The sequence below is a fragment of the Lynx canadensis genome, chromosome D4 (assembly GCF_007474595.2).
Source record: "Lynx canadensis isolate LIC74 chromosome D4, mLynCan4.pri.v2, whole genome shotgun sequence".
Classification (NCBI taxonomy): Eukaryota; Metazoa; Chordata; class Mammalia; order Carnivora; family Felidae; genus Lynx; species Lynx canadensis.
Genome location: NC_044315.2, coordinates 75,709,806 through 75,729,654, shown reverse-complemented (window position 1 = coordinate 75,729,654; position 19,849 = coordinate 75,709,806). Strand labels below are relative to the sequence as shown.

General features: G+C 47.6%; 1 protein-coding gene across 1 annotated transcript in view; it reads right to left on the bottom strand.

The window, feature by feature from the left end:
* PAPPA (pappalysin 1) overlaps window positions 1-17,609 on the bottom strand; it is a 242,095-nt gene extending 224,486 nt beyond the window's left edge. The window contains exon 1 of the mRNA XM_030294042.1: window positions 17,189-17,609. Coding sequence (XP_030149902.1) covers window positions 17,189-17,609 — 421 coding nt within the window. The remainder of the gene's footprint in view (window positions 1-17,188) is intronic.
* Window positions 17,610-19,849: the final 2,240 nt, after the last annotated feature.

The following is a 19,849-nucleotide window of genomic DNA, read 5'->3' as shown; positions in this document are numbered from 1 at the left end:
TGGAGCCCTTGTTTGTAAACAGATATTTCTGCTGACACTGGGCTTTGTAAGGGCGGACAGAGTAGGGTGGGGGTGGTGTTGGAGAAAAAGGCAGGTTGTGTCCGAGAGCCTTAGACCATGTGTTTGTTGTTGAGAATACAAAGACCTTACTGTATTAAATGAAAATGCTTGTTTTACAAGGCGAGTGGGAATATGATAGGTACATGTCGAAAATGCTTCGGAAACTGAAACAACCCCATGCCACGACGGCTTCCTGCTACATCATGCATCCAGGGGCACACACAGAGCATGAAGGCTCAGAATCACTATACAAGGGTTTCGGGGGTTCTGGGCAAAGAGAGTCCCAAGAGTTAAGCGACTGGCAGCTCCCTTCTCTGTTCCCTTTATGAAGCCTGCCCTTTCCCAAAGATCCCTGCCTCTATTTCACATTCTCTATTGGTTTTCCACCACCTGCTGACCTAAGAATGACAGCTGTTATTGATCTAAAATATTAGTGTTGATAAAGGAACCTCCAGTAGTCTAGACTCAGATTCGGAGCACTACTGGGAATACTTATAATTATATAACTATGCATGGAGAGCAGCTGAATTTTTTCAAAATAGTTTTCAACTTCTAAAGTGGGGTTTTCAAATTGTTGTCTAGTAGAAGCATAGGGTTCAGTGGAGGTGTCTCGGGATTTTTTTCAAGGACTGAGAGTGGCATAAGAGTAAGAACTGGAGTCTTCTAACACTTGCCCCACCCCTAGCACACAACCTGGTAAATGGCAGATGGCATGGATGAAGAGGTAGATGGATGAAGATATGAACTGATGGAAGGGTAGAGAGAAGAGAAGGATGGCTGGCTGGATGGTTGGTTGGGTGGATGGGGATGGATACATGGATGCATGACTGGGAGGGAGCAAGGGAGGGAGGAAGGGAGATGGGTGGATGGATGCAAGGATGCATGGATAGAAGGGTGGATGGAAATCTGGATTCATAGATTCATGGGTAAACTCCATAGTGAATAATTATGATCAGGACCACCTCAGGCTACATTTGAAGTGAACCTGCCTATTTTAAAACTCAGAGAAACTCAGACCAGAGTTTGAATAAACAAAGTTGTAGATTATATTTCTAAGGAATAAACTAACTTCTCCTCAGAGGAAAAATAGCCCTAAATTCTATTTACTCCAACAAGGGTACAGATGAAGGAAAGTGCAATTCCTCAGTCTGATATGACAACTCAACATCAACATTCTCATTTTCAAAGATCTCCTAGAGTGTTCAGATTTTAGAGCTGGGTACAGGCTTCAGGAAATGACCTCGTATGCCCCCTGCTTTTAGGCATTTAAGTCACCATTTGGGGGCCATAGAACCCTTTAATAAACTGATGACAACTCCCCCCAGAAAAATGTGTACACCTTCAATTTTTACAGAAAATTTCTCAGGTTCACAAAACTATTCAAGTCCTCCTGGAGGGTGCAAGAAAACCCTGCTTCTCTGTTGATCTAAAATGTTAGTGCTATTAAGGTATTTTAGTTGGTAATGGTATTCATAAGGAAATGAATGGTAATGATATTAACCAAAATACTATGTTATTAGTAAAATACTATCATCCATAATCAATGTAAACCTTGCTCATGGTATAAATGAGATTCTTGGCCTCATGCCATTCATTCTCCACATCGAAGTGAGAGTGATCACCAGATCCTGTAACTTCCTTGTTTGAAACTGCATTAACTTCCTAGTTCATTTGGATTAGAAGCCAGGTTCCATGACCTGTACTACCTTCAGCCGAGGGCACTCATCTCCCAGGGGTTTGCACACCTGCTCCCTCAGCATCCTCCACTTACCCTGCCTCATGCTCTGTATGCTAGCTATGTTCTCTCTCTCCTTCTGGAACACTCTTCATTTGTCTTCATATAGTTTATTCCTTCTCATCCGTCATTCAAGCCTCAGCCTGACCACCTAAACCAAAGTCCCTCCACTCCAGTCTTCTCTAATGACCCACTTTTAACACTCCTTGCCATTAATATACAAGTCCTTACAACTGTTGACTCATTTATTATCTTTCTCTTCCCAGAAAAAAATATAAGTCCATGAGGGCAAGGACATGCTCTATCTTGCTCAGTGCCACCTCTCTAATAGTGCCAGGCACATATTCCGTATTTGTTGGCTATGTGGAGATACACGGAGATTTTCTGGAAGTTTGGGTGTTATCACTACCAAAGGTGTGGGACCCTGGGCAAATCTCACCCCCTCTTTGGGCTTCAGACTTTTCAGGTGTAAAAGGATAGTTTGGGTCCTATCCAACTTCAGGATTCAATGATCTAAAACCTGCATGACCAAGCTCAAGAGAGCCGAGCTCAAATCCCAACACAATATGGCAGGACAGAAGGAATGGTCAGGAAAATTGGGCTCTGATGCTCCTCTGCTCCAATTTGGGATGGAACTTGGGATCATTTTCTTGCCTCATCTGGACATCTGAGTCTTCATCTCTGAACTGAGAGACTGGCCCAGATGTGTTGCAAATTCACATCATTTTTTTCATCCAGAAATCTCCCCGCAAATATTTGTTGAACTTCTGCCATGGGCCAGGCCCTGGGAAGGTGCCCTGAGCACAGCAAACATGCTTCTGCCATCATCCTGCTCCCCTATCTGCTGGGAGGTCTCTGAGGCACAGGTGAGGGTTGCTGGAGGAACATGGGCTCATCCCACACAATTACACCTGGTTCTTCAGCAGGTCTCTCCAGGGATGGGCCTGGAGAAGATGACAGAAAACCATGGGGGAAAGAACTTAAAGCTAACAGAATGGTACACTGGCTCAGCCAACAGAAAGGGAGGCAGAGTGATAGGGAAGGGTGGTAAAAACACACACAGGTAACTGGTCAGCTCAGAGAATTGAAGGAATATCTAATGGCTGGTCCATTCATGTTTGCCTTCACTGCTTGGCCCTGACTAGGGCCCACGTTGTCATTTCTCAAAGTGCCTTGCCTCCACAGCACCCACTCCCAGTCACCCTGTCTTCTTTCTTATTTGGAGCCATCTCCAATTTATTTAGCAAAGTTTTTTGAACACCGATGGGCAGGGCCAGCTCTGTGCTAAAGCAAGGAACAAACAGAGATGAAGACAGACGAGGTCTCTGCCCCTAAGGAGCTTGGAGACAAGTGGGGAGAGGCAGACATGTACAAAGGCAAACACAACAGAGTGATAAATGTGATGAGGGGTGGATATAAGGGGCTGCTGGACTTGATTCGGATGGTGATGGATGGAATTGTCTAATCATTTCCTAGTGTCATGCTCCTAAAAGCTACTCTGGGCCAATGTCCTCAGCTGAGACATGAATCAAAAAGTGTTTATTGTTCTAACTTGATTTATGGCTCTACATTTAAAATGGCATGCATGATATATCCACATGCAAGGCAGAGCACACACTCCATATACATATGCATGCCATCTACTTCATGAACAAGTCCCTGACCCTTCCAGGTGGAAGGGGCCTCTTATGCCGCTGAAAGCTCAAACCACTTTCTAGCCCTGTAATAAACACGGGTGTTCAAGAACACAGTGTTTCTGCCTCTCTGCTTCCCCAGGACTCTATTAATTGCTTCGTTATAGCAGTTACCATGATGTCATGTATCTGTTTACCAGTCTGCTTCCGCTGCTAGCACTGGGAGCTCCTCAAGGGATGGAACTGTGCCCTGTGCTTCTTTTCAGTCGCCACTTCCTAGTTCAATGTATAAAACACAGAAACTAAAGGTTGCTCGATAAGCATCTATTAAGTGGGTGGATGGATGGATGGATGGATGGGTGAATGGATGGATAGATGGATGGATGGGTAGATGGATGGGTGGGTGGATGGATGAATGGAGAGATGGAAGGGAGGAAGATTTACTTCTAATAAACTGCCATTTCCTACTGAGCATCACAGAATGCCTAGGACAGAGGTTTGGCACACAAGAAGTGCTTAGGAAAAGTTACCAAACAGCTATATGGTGTTTCCTAATAAGCTCACTAATGTGAACCCCCAGATATAACTGCCATATCCCTCCCCTCCTCCACGCCACCACTCTCTCAAAGGAAAACAAAGTGATCCAGTGAAATGAGCTCTGATTTGGAAGTCAAGAGATCTGAGTTCTAGTTTCGATTTGGCTGCCGATTTGCTGCTTAATATTAATCAACTCAGCTTAACTTAATAAATTAACTTGCCCGGACCTCAGTTTCTCTACCTGTATTCTGAGCATATTTAACAAAGTAGAGCCTAACATCATTGGGAAAGGGATGAACCAGATATGGTATCTTGTTTGTTTTTAGTGGATCAGATCTAATCAGCCCAATGGGGGCTGTTCCGTAAAGGAGTCATCCTGAGAGCTTAGTACTGTCTCTATAGGGGCTTAATCAGCTCCAGTGAGAACACACCATGAATCACCCTTGCCACACCAGGGTCATTCTTCTACTGGGAACCCCATAGTTCGGCTCAGAATGCATCAGGCCCCTCCTCAGAGGGTGACCTCCGTTGAGCATAGGTGGGGGAAGGATTCTAAACTATGATTCCCAAACAAGGAGTTCAGAAAAGTTTTTGGCAGAGAGCGGCCTTGAAATAAGGGTCTATTTCCCAGTAGACTACTTATAGGTAAGAAATGCTCTCATGGATGTCAATGGTCTTTGGTTCAAAAGTCACCTGCAAATAAAATATATTTTGCATACTAAAGAGATTTCTCAGCCAATGTCTTTGAAATCTTATAATATTAATTCAGATTCTTCTTCCATCTCCCCCTCCCTCCATTCCTTCCCTTTTCATTCTATAACCAATCGCTAAATGTTTGCACCACTGGGGGCACCATCTTCCATTCATTCCTTCCTTCCTTCATTCATTCATTCATTCATTCATTCATCTCTTCATCCATTTATTCATGCATGTATTTCTCCCCACACGGAAAATTTACTGGACAATTACTGTGTTCCAAGCCATGCTCTAAGCCTATGGATAAAGATAAAATTAAACTGGCCTACGCTTGAACCCCAGTCCCACCACCCTTTAGCTCTGGGGCCTTCGGCAAGTCATGTAACTGCCTAAACCTAATTCAGAAAGTTCAAAGTGTAGCACTGAGCACAGTGCCAGCACATAGTAAGTGCTCATTATAAGCTAGCTGCTTTTATTACTGTTATTACTGCTGAGAATGCATACTCTCTCCCAAGGGTATATAAACAGAGGATAGAGGATTCCAGATCCTGAGGTCACCACAAGGTCTCACAAGATCAAGGGAAGCAGATGGAAAGGCCCCCCTATCAGGACGGAGGGAAATGGATGAAAATCCAGGCAACAGATATGACTGCCAGGACACTCGAGGCCCAGTAAGAACCCGATTAGGGGGAGGGGGGAAATCTGAGAGGAGAGCAAAGCTTGGGATTATGTGCTGTAGTGCACACACAAAACAAATGATTTGCAAACAGGCAAGGGGCTGAGAGGGGAAGGCCAAGGCTAAAATGTGGCTTGGATTAGAGAGGACGAAATGTGATTTGAGGAGGCATTTAAATGCACTGCCCCCCTCCCCCCTGTTTTGGAAGGCCAGATTTCTTTTCCCTCCTGACTTCTTTGCTCAAGGGGAAATGGAATTAACCACTGTGTAATGTTTTTGAGTGTGACGCACGGGTTAGGTCATGTGCTTTGGTTACGTAATGCAACATGCCTGAGGTTCCTGAGCTCTGGCTCTCAGAGTCATTAGGCATATAGCTGGTTCTCTTATCCAGTCATGCATTCATTATACAAAAATGTATATAGTGTCTTTATAAGCCAAAGGCTGTGCTAGGCAGTGAGAAGTGGCGATGACCCCCAGTGTGCACACAATTAAATGTGAGAATTCCAGGCACTTTGGTATATATGGGCAGAGGGTATAGTGGAGACAGATGGACAAGAGAGGTGGGGAGCAGTTGGGGAGGGTTTCCCAGAAGAGGGGATCCTTGAGCAGAATCCTGTGGAAGCTGACATGTTCTACAAAATGGCACACGGGGATACAGGTAGTACACCAACTAAACAAAGTGATGTAAAAAAAGCCTAGGGTATCTGGGGGAATTGCAGATCATGGCAGTGCTACTGAAGGGTCTCTAGCTAGAGGTGAAAGAGTCACATTTGCATTTTCTGGAAGACTGACTGTTGGGTGTTGGAGGAGAGACTGAAGGGGTACAGTGCAGGGGTTGAGGCCCAGAGAGGCGGGCATTACGATACTAGGAAAAAGGGCAAAGCAAGAGATGCAGAGGACATAAGCTACGAAGAGGGAAGATTGGCTTTAAAAATGTTTAAGAGGCAGGATAGAAATGGGTGACTGACTGAATACGGTGGGTGATCTCTCTAGAATGGGTGACACCAAATGAGAACACAAGGAATTCTGAAGGAAAGGTGATTCAGCTTTGGACATACTGAGTTTGAAGTGCACGTTCACATCTCCAGTGGATCTATGAGTCTGGAGTTCAGCAAAGCCTGCAGATCAATGGTGCTCGTCAGCAGAGAGACGGTGATTACCCGACGGGAAAGAACGCAAAGTTAGGAGACAAGCTGATGGAGGTCTGGCCTAAGACTCAGGGGACAGAGGACTTACCCAGCTCACTGATTTGGGCCAGGCATTTCCCTCACCATCCCTCGGTTTTTCATCGATGAAAAGAATGGCTTAGGTGAGTCCTGACTCACACACCTTGGTTCTTGGAAATTACATGGAATTGTTATTTCACAAAACAGAGTACAGTGTGTATTCACTTCTTATGTTTTCTGCCCGGGTACTTTGCATCTCTTAGAGCAAGGCCATCTTGCTCCTGATTGGCCTGTTATCATATGTTTTTCTATTTTCTCATCAGCCTTTGTAGCTGCAAGATCTACAATCTCATTAGGGAAAATAGTCTCTCCTATATGAACACATTTGGTCATATTCTGCCCAGCCACATTTCATGTCTATAGAGCAAAAGGAATTAAGAAAAGATGGAATGGGACAGATTATAGGAGTAACTTCTTGATTACAAAGGGAATAGGTCCAGGTTAGACCATGGGCTTCTTGAAGGCAAAAGGCTGAACATGCTCCCCATAATTACATCTGCAGATGCCAAGCTGTGATCTCCTGCTTTCTAGACTTTCTGCCTCTGTTTCCTCCAGGTGAAATGGAACCTGGGACCTTCTCGGGTTCTCTAAAATTGAAACAGGGTCACCTCTCCTACTCTGCCAGGTTCCATGGACCCTGGGTCTGTGGCAAATAATATTGAAAACCAATTGTTTTTGTTTTGTTTTTTCTTGTTTTAAGAAACATCTAAGCAGCCAAAGTAAATGTGTTTGGTGTGAGGAATAGGAAAAGAGAGAGAAAGGAGGGAATAAGGAGCAAGAGGTAATTCACTGATGACAGTGCTGGGGATTCCCAGAAGGAAAACAGGCTAACAGATGGCCATGGACCACAGAGTTTAGGTATTTTACTTCATGGAATAACCTGATTAAAATGATAAACAAGCCTAAAAGGCCAGTGGTCTACTGTGATGTCCACGAACTTGCCTGAAATGGCATTTGTATAGTAAGAAATTATGAAATGTGAGTATTTTAACCATTAGCCAAGTTAAGTGACCACTGGAAAGGTCACTCTGTGAGTTCTTTGGATATTTATGTCAGTGATGCTTAGCAAAATGATTGAGATGGCTTCCAGCTATTGGCAAGTACCAATATTACCTAAATAATGTCTTCAGTCAGTCTTTGACTACAATTCTACCCATTAGTACTTTGCTTTTTGACATAAAGCTTTCTGGGGAGATATGAAAGGATATATCTCTATGGAAGAGCAATGTTCTAAGTTGTTGTCAGTCAATGATACCTTAGCAAGAAGGAATACCATGTCATTTTTTTGAGAGTGTTGCCAGGGGTGAGGAAGCAGAAAGCGTGTGGGCACTGGGCCCTTGAGGGGGACAAGCACAGACACCACCTAGTGGAGGAAAATGCACCAGAAACAGAAAAGAACTGGAATTGTTGCCAACTTTACAATTTGTTCTTAGGTCGGTCCTGATTAGGATTATGGAATCCTGGGAGATCTCTAATCCTAGACCCTAGGAGGGTCTCTAGGGCAAAGATAAATTCATCCCTGCTCCATTGTACAGATGAGGAAAACTGGCCCCAAGAAGAAGAGTGACCTTCCCAAAGCCACACAGCAAGCTAAAGACTGAACTGGTCTAGAACTGACCTCTCCCAGCTCCTAGTCCACTCTTCCTCCTTTTCTAATATACTATGGCCTTCTCTAGATGGCCTCGGGTCTGCTCTTAGGACTCCTCCCAATGCCACTCTCATTACTGTCTCCCCTGACCACCCGATTTAAATCTCACTCCTCCTGCAACCCGACCCCCACAGCATTCACCAGACCTTCTTCTCTATTTTTGTTCATGAACACATAAATGTGCGATACACTCACTCACTTACACTCTGTTTCCACTGCCTTCCCCCACCCCCAAACATACACTCCCTGAATGCAAGGCTACTTTCCTCTTCTGTTGAGTGCTCTGTATTCAGGGTCCCAAACTGTACCTGGCACATAACTCATGTGTAAGAACTCATAACTACTTGTTGATGCCTGGGCATGGGATGGACACATTTTTTTACAGTGTCCCTTGTTGTTATCTGTGTTCCTTAGATTCTCTACCATGAGCACACATTGCTTTTATAATATGAAACAATAAAGTGTTTGTATTTTTGCCTTTCACTTTACTTTTTGTTTTATGTTAAGATGACAGTAATGTATCTTTCCCGAGAGGTACAGAAGAGAAAGGCAATCCCTGGCTTTGCCAAAGGAGATAAGCCTGTCCAGCTCACAGAGTCACTGAGAGAGTTAGAAATAATGTGTGGCAAGGTGGCAAGGGTCGGACACACATAACACCAACATGAGTTAACGTTTACTGTGCTTACCCATGGTCTAGATTCCATTACTAAGCATTTTCCACATGGAGGCCCAGTTAATCTTCAAAACAACCCCATGAAGTAGAAGCCAGTGTTATCCGCATTTTACAGATGGGAAAAGTGAAGCTTGGAGATATTAAGTAACTTGTCCAAGGTCATGCGGCTAAGCAGGTGGGAGAGTCAGGAAGTCAAACTCAGGCTGGCTGACTCTTGGGTCCTATGATCAGCCACCACAAAATACTTCCTCGGTAAACACATGCTCCTTTCCCCTGTTTCCTGATAGTGTCAACTTCTCCTGAGATTAGGCAGATGCAGGTCATTACCCCAGTGCTCCAAAGGTTTCTAGAAGGTTCCCAGGGCAATTGGAGATGGAGATAAATGAGGAGCCAGAAAAGTGAGAGATGGGAGTGTGTGAGTGTGTGTGTGTGTGTGTGTGTGTGTGTGTGTGCGTGTGTATTGTCACAATGTGCATTGGACTGTCGCAATAACTAGCAGATCCCGGGGGGATTCTTAGGCATGATACAAGATGCTCAGTGCTTCACAGTGTGTGCGATGGCTCCATAGAACTAAGAATGTCCTCACTCAAAAGTTTCTTATTGCCCAGCAGGGCAAGTCACTGGCACCTCCAACGTGCCCCTCCTAGACCTCTCCTCATGCTCTCCCAGGATGATCAGTCACCCAGGTTTGCAGGTGTGCAGAGAGGAGGGCAGAGGGAACTCCTAGTGTCTGAAGCCTGGACTGCATCCCGACCTTCATTTGATCTGCTGTGTAACCCTGGGCGAGTCCCTGACCCTCTCCAAGCTGGCGCCTCAGTGTTTGGACACCTCTCAGCCCACGGAATACGCAGGGATCTAAGACTTCAAGCCTTCCTATGGCGCTCAAACTTTTAACGTATTTTTAACTTTCTATTATGGAAATCCTTAATCACACACAGAAGGGCAGATGAAAAATATCTTGAAGCCCATCATGGTTATCACCTGTTTTCCACAATAGTTATCAGTCTGCTGATCTTCCGTCATCTACCACACCCCCTATACCTGCATTTTACACAAATGAAACAGACATACTGGTCTTTAACCCATTAGTACTTCAGTATGCATTTCTAACAGACTAAGGGCTTTAAAAATACACAGTAACATTACCATTATCACACCTTAAGAGAATTAACAATAATTCGTCAATGTCATCCCCTGTCCCTTCAGACTGTGCTGCTGAGGAGTCTGCCCATTCCTTCAAATGGAATCTTGTAGAATTGCACAGCTTGTACAGAATAAGGTGAAGGGGAAAGTTGGGGGGAGGCAAAAACCTGCCCTTAAGCATCAACCCAAGGGATCTCTAAGATTGTGTGGCACAGTTTGAAAGCCCCTATTCTGTCCCTGCCTCTCTGTATGCACCCTGAGAACACTGAGGCCCAATGAGCATTTGTCAAGGTCACGCAACAAGTAAGCGATAGGATTCGGCAGATCTGTGAAGTTCCAACATCAAAGAACTCCAGTGATGTCACAGGTATGAAAAGATTTGCTAACTTGATCACTATTTATCATTTGCAATGTGAATAACAAAAACAAAGGTGCCTTCCCAGGAATGACCTTGATGGCACAAATCCCTCATGTCTCTCACCTTCTGGCCCCTCCTCCTCTTGCTGACATGTGGACCAGGTTCTGACCTTGGCCAAGAGCTTCTGCCGCCACTGTCTCACCAGCTTTCTGTGACACCCCGTGACATGAGGATGTTGAAGGTCAGCAAACCTGAAATTCTCTCCCCTGAGGCCCTGGTGGCTGAGTGGGAGGCCCCAGGGCCCACGGCTCAGAGGAGGCCAAGCCACTATTGGACCTCCGAGCTCCTGAGTCCCAGGTCTTCAAAGGAGCCAAATGGCCAAGATCCACAGGTCAGTCCTCAGTTAAGTATTTCCAATAAGTGCATCAAGGCATGAAGTAGAGTCCTTGTGCAGCAAGAGGAAAGATGAGGGGACACTGAAATAAATGAAAGGCAGTAGCCAAGGGGAGAAACAAGGCACCTGCTGGGTTCCTGAGCCCTTGGCCTTAGCCTTAGGGAAACAAGGGCAACCTGGCTGCAGAGAGGGTCCTCATACTCAGCGTGCTTGGGGATCTTCTCTCTTCCTCATCCAAGACACCTACAGCCAGTACTGTTTTCGGAGTGATGTCAGACGGGGGCTCTCTGAAACAACAGACAACTGGCCCAGTGGAAAGTGGAGAGCGCCTCGGAACCGAGCTTCCCAAGTCTCTCCTCCCAACCCCTTGGGAGAGATTCATTTAAAATAAATAAAACTGACTTAATTTATTTTATTATTTAAAAAATATATTACATTATTATATTAGTTAAATACAAATTTGAAATGCAGACAACTCAAGGTTACCTCCCTACAGGAATGTCAACACTTTAGAGGCGGCACCTGAAGGAGAGAGTGTACTTTTACACACAGGAAGGGTTCTGGAAACGTGGGATGTCAGGGCCGTGGCACCCAGGGGTTTGGGGTCGGCAGGGGAATTGAGAATGAAGGAAGAAGGGTCCTTTCTGGTGTTTGGCGACTCGGAACTGAGACAGATAAATTTCTCTAAAGGCTTAGCTGCTAACCAGCTCAGTAAGTGGGAAAGGCGACTTCCCCTTTGCGCCTCAGTTTCCCCTCCTGCAGAGGATAGAGATCTTACTGGATCAGTGAATCTCCCCTCTGGCGGCCCTTCCACATTACCTGACGAGGCCGTGAAACACACCAGTGCCCAAGCCAAGGCCAGACCCATGGCGTCGGAATCCTTGAGATGCGGCCCAGGCATCAGGATGTTTTGCAGGCTAATAATTCCAAGTGTTGTCAGGGCTGTGAACTACTAGACAATACGATCTCCCAGGCCCCTTTGAGAAGGCACAGTCTATGAATATGGTTTAATTCCAGCCCCTGTATAACGCTGGTTCTGAGTTTCCTGGTTGCACAATGAGAGGCTTATTCCAGTTCATGCCTGGGCTGACCGTGCACCACCCACCTTCCTGAAGTCCACCCCACTGAGCCCCAAGTTTGCTTTCCTCTATGCAGAGGGGCAAGGATGATGTAGCCTCCATCACCCCCAGCTGTCCATGTGAATGGCTGCTTGGGGGAAAGGGGAAGTTGAGGGCATCTGGGAAAGGAGTAAGAGGCATGTGACGGTCGATCTGTGGCCTGGACCCCACTATGCCCACCGTCTGCCTTCTGTTCCCAAGGGTGCATGCTCTCCTTAGTGCTAACTGGTTTCCTTATTCACTGGTCCAGTGGTTCTACACTTCCTCTGGCTCTTACCACCAAGGGGTCATCCAAGTAGGTCAAAGAAGAGGAAATGGAAACGCAAGGAAGGGATTGGGTGGGGGGTTTAATTGTCCCCCGGGACACATGGTCTACTCTAGACAGACTCCCCAGTAACAGAAGAGGGGATGTCCTAACAGTGCAAACAGGCCCGGCTTCCTGAAGGCCAAGCTAGCAAACCAGAAAAGGGAATGTGGTTACTTACTGGATCCTGTTACTGTCGACTGAGTCCCTAATATGAGCTGACACCGTGCCAGGTACTTCCTGCATGTTTATTTCACTGCACTATCCTGGTGTCATTCTGCCCATTTTACAGATGAGGAAACAAAAGGATAGGGAGATGAAACGACTTGATTCAAATCACACAGCCAGTAACTGGCAAGAGACATTCCAAGCCCAGTCTGCCTAATCTGGCATGAAAGGAAAAACAGATCTGCTAGGTCAAATCCAGGGTTCCATGTGAGATTTATACTCATTCTCTATCCTCTTAAATCTGTAGGTGCACGGTCAGCACCCAGAAATGCAGAAAGGAATGGGAACGTTCTGCAGCAGGATTAAAGAAGGGGATGTGAGTCCTTTCTCCTCTCCCCAGAAAGACTGCAGAGGAAACAGGCGCTTAAAACTCTAGTTGGCATCTGGGCTGTGCCTACCACAGGATGGCCTGTGGGACTGTGGACTAAGTCATTTCAACTCTCTGAGACTCCATCTCCTCCTCATTTGAAAAAAAAAAAAAAAAGAAGAAGGAGGAGGAGAAGGAGGTGATGTGCACTTCCCAGGGTGTTTGTGAGGGTGAAACTTGCAGACACAAGGCAAGTGCCTCGCACGGTGCCCAGCCCCTTGGAGGCACCCAGGAAGAGCTGGTTTCCTTCCTGCCTTTAAATGTCCTCAACCCATAAAATTAAGACTGACATCTCTGGAAAATCATGCCCAGTAGTAAGAGTGACCCTTATGGAGCACTTCCCCTGTGTGAGCTCATTTAAGGAGTAGGTACGTGGGCTATCCTCACTTTGTAGGTGAGGGAGCTGAAGCCCAGAGGAGTCAACTAGCTTGCCTGAGGTCACACAGCCAGTTAGGGGCAGAGGGGAATTCTCACTTAAGTAACCTGACTGCTAAAACTGGCTTCTAACCCTTGCAACATTCCAGACCCTGGATGCGACTAGGAGAGCTGGCGGCGAGCCTTGTTAATATATGGACCCCTTGAATCCTATCCTTGCCTGTTGCAGCAATTCTAAAGTTGGGAAAAGGCAGGCACTCTTTCTGGGGGGTTGGGTGGGTGGTAGGAAGTGGGGGCTGCAGAAGGGAGAACATAAAAAAAGACTCTTCTGAAGAGCCAGCAAACTCAACAGTCCGACATTTAGAACAAAAGGAAAAAGCGTGGCAAGCCGAGGTGCTGGACGGGATTCAGGTAAATCCCTTTCTCCTTCAGAGCAGGAATTCTGGATCACTGAGGGATGGGGTGGGGGGAGGGCAGCACTTGTGAGGTCCACATTTCACTTATCTAACACGTCAGGAGAAACTTTAACAAGATTAACTGCTGCTTGGGGCCTCTGCTCCATGGAGCAAATTGAGTCTATTGTTTTGTTTTTCTCCTTCTTTCTTGTTCTTTCCAACTGGAGGGTTTCCGGGAGGGGGCAGCTGGGTATGAGGGGCAGGGGTCTGGATTGTGCCTGGTATGGGACAAAAGCAAAGGAGTGTTTTTCTCCTTCTTTCTCGTTTTTTCCAACTGGAGGGTTTTGGAGAGGGGGCAGTCGGGTATGAGGGGCAGGGGTCTGGATCGTGCCTGGTATGGGACAAAAGCAAAGGAGTGTGTAAGACAGCCCCCCCAGCCCCGGACTTGAAAGGGAGCCCAAACTGTTGTGCGCAAAGGCCAGCCTGAGCCTGGGTGGTGGGTCTGGGAGGGGGAAGAGGTGATGGTGTTTATTAGACACGTTCTCTCAGTGCAGGGGGTAAGGCCTGAAGACCGGATGCCTGAGATTAAAACCTAGGTCCTGCCATCCAGGAGCTGTGTCATCCAGCAGCACCCCTCCCTCCCATCTCTGTCTCCCTATCCGGTTACACAGAGAACTGGTATGTATGGGGGTAATCCCTGCGGACCCCTTTTCACTGTGGCCTTAAAGAATTCTTCGGTTCTAAAGACCCCTCCCCATTATTGGTGGGCCCCTAGGAGAAGCCTGCACACGGGCACTTTCTAACTTTGGCTTTGTTTTTGTCTGCATAAGCCTTTCCCTTTTTATTTATTAATATATATATTTTTTTCTTCTTCCCTTTTGGAAAAATAAAAGGCATGTTTTCTGAGCTTCAGAAGCACGCTGCTCCTTCACTCCTTTCCTCTGCCTCTCCGAGCGCCTGTCTGAACTGGTGTCAGTGAAGTTTGAACCGGGGCAGAAATAGCATCCCGGGCGGATCTGGGAGCACAGCCCGCCTACCAGGAGCGGCAAGGCCTGCCTCTGCCAGACGACAGACCCGGTTAACAGCACCGTAAAATTAGACCTTTACGAAACCCAATTGAATCCTGCAGCAAAGAGTGATGTAAGGCAGCCTGGCCTGACAGCAAGGCAGCAACCCTCTGCCTGAAATAGCAGCGCGGTCCCTGCTGAGAGATGCCTGCTCTCTCAAGATAGGGGACCAGGGATTCCTACGAAAGTGGAGACGCCCAGCCAGAGGGAGCCAGCAGAGGTCAGGCAGCACACTGGGCACCCGAGGTCGCGGCGAGGAGGACGTGGCTTGGCACCAGCATCCAAGCGACCCACCTAGGGCCCTGCCTCTCCCGGCCTGAACTTACACGAAGGAAGGAGCTGAGAAAGTGCTTCTGCAAAGAACCTCTGTTTGTTTGCTTTTTAATTCAAGGAGAAGCAGGTTCTTTTGAGTCCAACAGTCTGTACGGTGCGGAGGATACGCAGAATGAGTCTTTTCTGGCTCGGGGCCAGGTGTTTACACACCGCCAATTCTGGCTCAGACTCAACTAGGGGAGGAAAAAAAAATCCACCAGAATCCTCAGGAGAAAAGCTCCTGGCTTTCTGGTGCTACACGACAGCAGTGCCTTTTCTTTCCTTCTTTCTTTCTTTCTTTCTTTCTTTCCTTTTTTTTTTTTTTTTCATTTTGAGAGGAATGTTATTTCCACACATAAAATGGGCCAGGCATTTTATACAAGCAATAATAACCTAACGTCCCCCATCCAATTAAAGTATTTTACTGCACAATCTTTGTGTGAAAGAGTGAATGAGTGCTCAAGAGAACGCGTGTGAAGAGAGGCTCCTTGTCTGAATTACAGACATTTATAAAGCAGGCTCCTGTGGAATCCCAGGTGTTATGTATATATGTGTGTGTGTATAGATATATACACATACACGCATATATAATTTTTTAAGACGTATTTACTGCCTTTTCATTGATGATACCTATGTCACCCTGGGTCTTTCCCTCTGGAGGGGAAAGCATTCCAAATCACTAGCATGACAGGTACAGCTTAGGAAAAATCAGATCTACTCATTTTTTTTTTTTTATCATCTCCAAGCAGCAGGCTCTGTGCTTTCCAAAAGAGAAGTAAACATACCACAGCTCTGAACTGTCACCATCATCGTTATTATTATAAATAACATTTTATCTCTATTCTACAGTATAACCCCCTCTAGGTGCCTAGGACCTTGAGGGCTAAAAGTGAATGAGCTCAGTTTCCCTCTCCTTGGGGTGGGGGGGAACCGAGGGAAAAAAAAACAGCATGCGATGACGTCAGATGTGGGGGAAAGTCACTTTCTTGCTCTGGGTTTGGGAGCGGGAGACCGGGAGCTTTGGGGGCAGATTCTTGGTAATAGCCTCGGAGTTTGGGTACCTTGAAATGGGCTTCAGGTAAAGAGAACAGCGTCGGCACATTTGAGAAAGTCCACGGGCAAGACAGAAAGCAGCAGAACTGCCGGAAGAACTCACAGCTTTCCCTTCGAAGAAAGTGTGTGTGGAAGGGGGTGGGATCACGAACCGCCTCCACATGTTTCCTGGCTGCAGCGAAGGGGGAACCCCTACTCTCACTTTAAGACGTCCTAGGACACGGCAAGATTGTTTGTGCAGGAAGGGAATCTCCCAGTCTCAGTCTGAAGAGGCAAAACTTTCCTTCTCTCCTCCATCGCCGCCCCCCCCCCCGCCCCCCAGTTGTATTAAAGGCATTGCCACAGATTCATTTAGAGGGAGAAAAATGGATGTTGGAGCATTTCTAAGGTTTGCAGCCCTCACAAAGTGTCCGGTTTCACTATGGGCTTTGCTGTGGAACAAGGAAGGGGAGGGTAAGGAGGGAGAACTCAAATTCATGACGGGCTCGGCTCGTAAAAGTCCCAAATGAGGAAAGTGCCCCGTTTCGCAGCCTAGTTGGGGAAGACTGGTTGGGTGTGCATTAGGAAGGTCTTGCCCCAGCCCGGAGTGACAAGCAGCGGGCTTTCAAGGCGAGGGCATGGGACGTGTGTGTGTGTGTGTGTGCGCGCGCGCATGTGTGTGTGGCAGGGGAGAAGGGGGTGCATCTCACAGGCAGGCATCAAGCAGAGAACAACTTTGGGGCACTTTGAGGACTTCTAAGTCCTGCGTATCATAACAACCCTGTCCTTGTAGGCTTTCGGGGTAACGGGGCTAAGTGAAGAGAGAGGTCACCTCCATTAAAAAGTCAAACCAATGATCCCCCTAGCCTCTTTTCACATGCATCCCAACTGGGTCATCCTCCCCGCCATCCCAGAGACAGTACGTCTGACCATCTCCAACACGATGTACGTGCAGCAGGCTCCCCAGGGACCAGCCCTCACTGACTGCGGGTCTCGGGCCTCCTGGAGCGCTCCCTGCGCTCCTCCCAGGGGGGCGAGGCGCGAAGCCTTCCGAGTGCGCCCATTCCGCAGATGGGGCAAAGTGAGGTTCCAAGCTCACCCCGGGTGCCTTGGCGCCTCCGGCCCGGCGGTTCCCGCACGGACACACCCGCAAGCCCCCAGCCGGCCCGCCACCCGAGCCCGGGCACCCCGCCGGGGAGCCCTCGCCTACCTGTGATCACCGCCGGAGACCTCTGGCCCCCCTCCGCTCGCAGCCACACTTGCAGCGTGAACGCGTCCCGGGGCAGCTCGAGGTCGGCCCGGAGGCGCAGCTGCTCGCCTCGCCCGCTGAAATAGAGCGCCCGGCTCGGCGGGCTCGGCTCCTCGGCGGCGCCCCTCGCCTCCCGCTGCTGCCGCCGCCGGGGGACGCGCACGGCTTCCCAGGCACCGCCCGGCGGCGGCGGCGGCGGCGGCGGCGGCGAGGCGCGGCGGCCGCGGGCCGCCCGGGTGGCGCAGGTGGCCGGGCCGGCGGCGGGGCGCGGGGGGCGGCCCGCCCGCGGGTCTCTCCGGGCCCGGCGGGGGCGCTCGGCCAGCCCGCAGCCCAGCGCGGCGCTCAGCAGCCCCAGGCGCAGCACCCAACTCCAGAGCCGCATGTCCGACGGTCCCCCCCCGCCCCCCCTTCGCCCCTGCACCGCCGCCCGGAGCTGCCAGCTTTGGGAGCCTCGCTCGGCGCCTCGACTTTCTTCGCTTCTTCACCCTTCTTGGGCGAGCCCCCCCTTCCACTTGCTTTTTTCTTTTCTTTCTCGCTTCCCTCCTCAAGGTGTGTGCTCCACTCCCCCCACCTTTGAAAAATACAGCCCAACTCCTCCTGGTTGGCAATTAATTTCTCTCCCCGCTCCTTTATCTGCCTTATTTCCCCCCTCTAACAGCTGGTTGCCTTCCTCCTTGTTTTATTTCATTTTATTTTATATGATTTCTCTCTCTTCTAAAAAAAAAAAAAGCTCCTCTAAGACACTGATCCGCTGAATTCCCTCCCCCCCAAAGATGCTCTAATTTATTTATTTTTTGCGTCCTTTATAACACAAGCCACAGCCCCCTTCTCCCCCCCCCCAGTCCCCCCTCCCCTCCCTCCTTCTTCACAAAATGAAAGGAAAGAGGGGGGAAAAAGCCCTCAGAAGATGAGTAAACAAGCGTATGCTAATCTGCTCCCGAGCGCTCCACCTTCCCAATTGAATGAGTCCCTGTTAAAACTGCGGGGATCATGACTAATCAATCAGTTTGGAGAGGCCGAGCTACCCAGCCTTCCTCCACTTCGCCGGTTGCCTCCTCCGTTCCCGCTTCTCCACCCCCTCCTTTTTTTTTTTTTTTTTTTTAAGAAGACAATCTTAAAGTAACAATTTAATGAAATTCTGTACACACCCCCTTACGGTCCTCCCAGCTCTCCTCATTCCTGCTCAAAACACACATTCCTGTTTTTGTTTTGTTTTGCTTGCTTTTTTTTCCCCTCCTTCACCACCCACCCACCACCCCCCTTATTATTATTATTATTTTTTTTTTTTTCCCCTCCTGGCAGGAGAAAAATCTCTCTCTTCTCTCAGGATCCCCTTTGCACTTTGCTGGTAAACCTCATCCTTCTGTGTAGCACAGAAAGGGTCTTGAAACTTGATTCTCTGAATTTTTTGTAATGCTGTCTCTCTCTTTCTCCCTCTCTCTCACTCTCATCTCCCTCCCTTCCTCCCTCCCTCTTCCTCTCTCTTCCCTTTTCTCCCCCTCTCCACTGGCTTTCTCTCTTTCCTCTTTCCTTCCTCCTTTCCCCTCTCTTTTGCCTTCCCTATTCCTTAAAGTTATGCAATGGTGAATGTCCCCTCTCTTCCCTGAGCCCCCAATGCTGCTGGCTTCAGCTGGTCCAAATGTTGTCTCCAAAATCCTCACGGAATCATCAGGAACAACCAGAGGAAAGACGTTTTCCAAGGCATTTGCCTTTCCAAAGCTACACTCCGCACAACTAGGTCTCTAAATACTCCTGAATACTCTTAAAAATATTCTATTGGCTGCTAGAAATTATTGTGGTTTTATATTTAAAAATGAGAAAAAAAATATTAATTTGCCTGCTTTGTTGCAACCTAAGAAATTCAGGGTTTCTGACACTGTACAAGTCACAGGTAAGGGTCTGACCATTTGCTGCTTTGTAGATCTGTTTTGAACTGGGACATATATGTAATATATTTTTGTTCTCTTTTTTCCCCCCTCTTTATGGAACTCAAAAGCTCCCCCTTATGGCAAAACAGTTCTTTTTTTTTCTTCTTCTAAGTGTTTAAGAAGTCAAAATGAGTTAGCAGTGGTGAATTACAAATTATTAATTACCAACATATTCAAATAACGTAGTGATAAAAATATGCTGTGTGAGGTTTGCATGTGGATAGCATGCTAGGAGCCTAAGGTGAAATTAGCTCCGTTAACCAGGACTTTCCTCCCCATGCACTCCTGTCCTCAGGGCTGCTCCAGATCCTTCTGAAGAGCTGGGATCATTCTCGCACACTTCAGGGAGAGTGAACAGCAGTGGAGAATATGTGTTGGTAAAAGTATGCAGATTTGTAGAATGAGCAAATGACTCAGACATCCCCTCTATAAAAGCCGGAATGTGGTATGCAGGGATTACGGCACTATTCTGAAAACAGGAGATCCTAGATTCAGATCTTCTTGGTTTGGGAAGAACTTGCCATATGGTCTTAGGCCAAGAATGTTTGAACTCGGTTTCTCCAGTTACAAAAGGAAAATGGCATTATATTAGATGTGTTTCCAGGATGAAAGGAAAAGATCTTTGGGGGTACCATGCCATGGATATGGAATGTGCCTAAGCAAATCGTTCACTTTCTGCAATTCCAAGTCATCT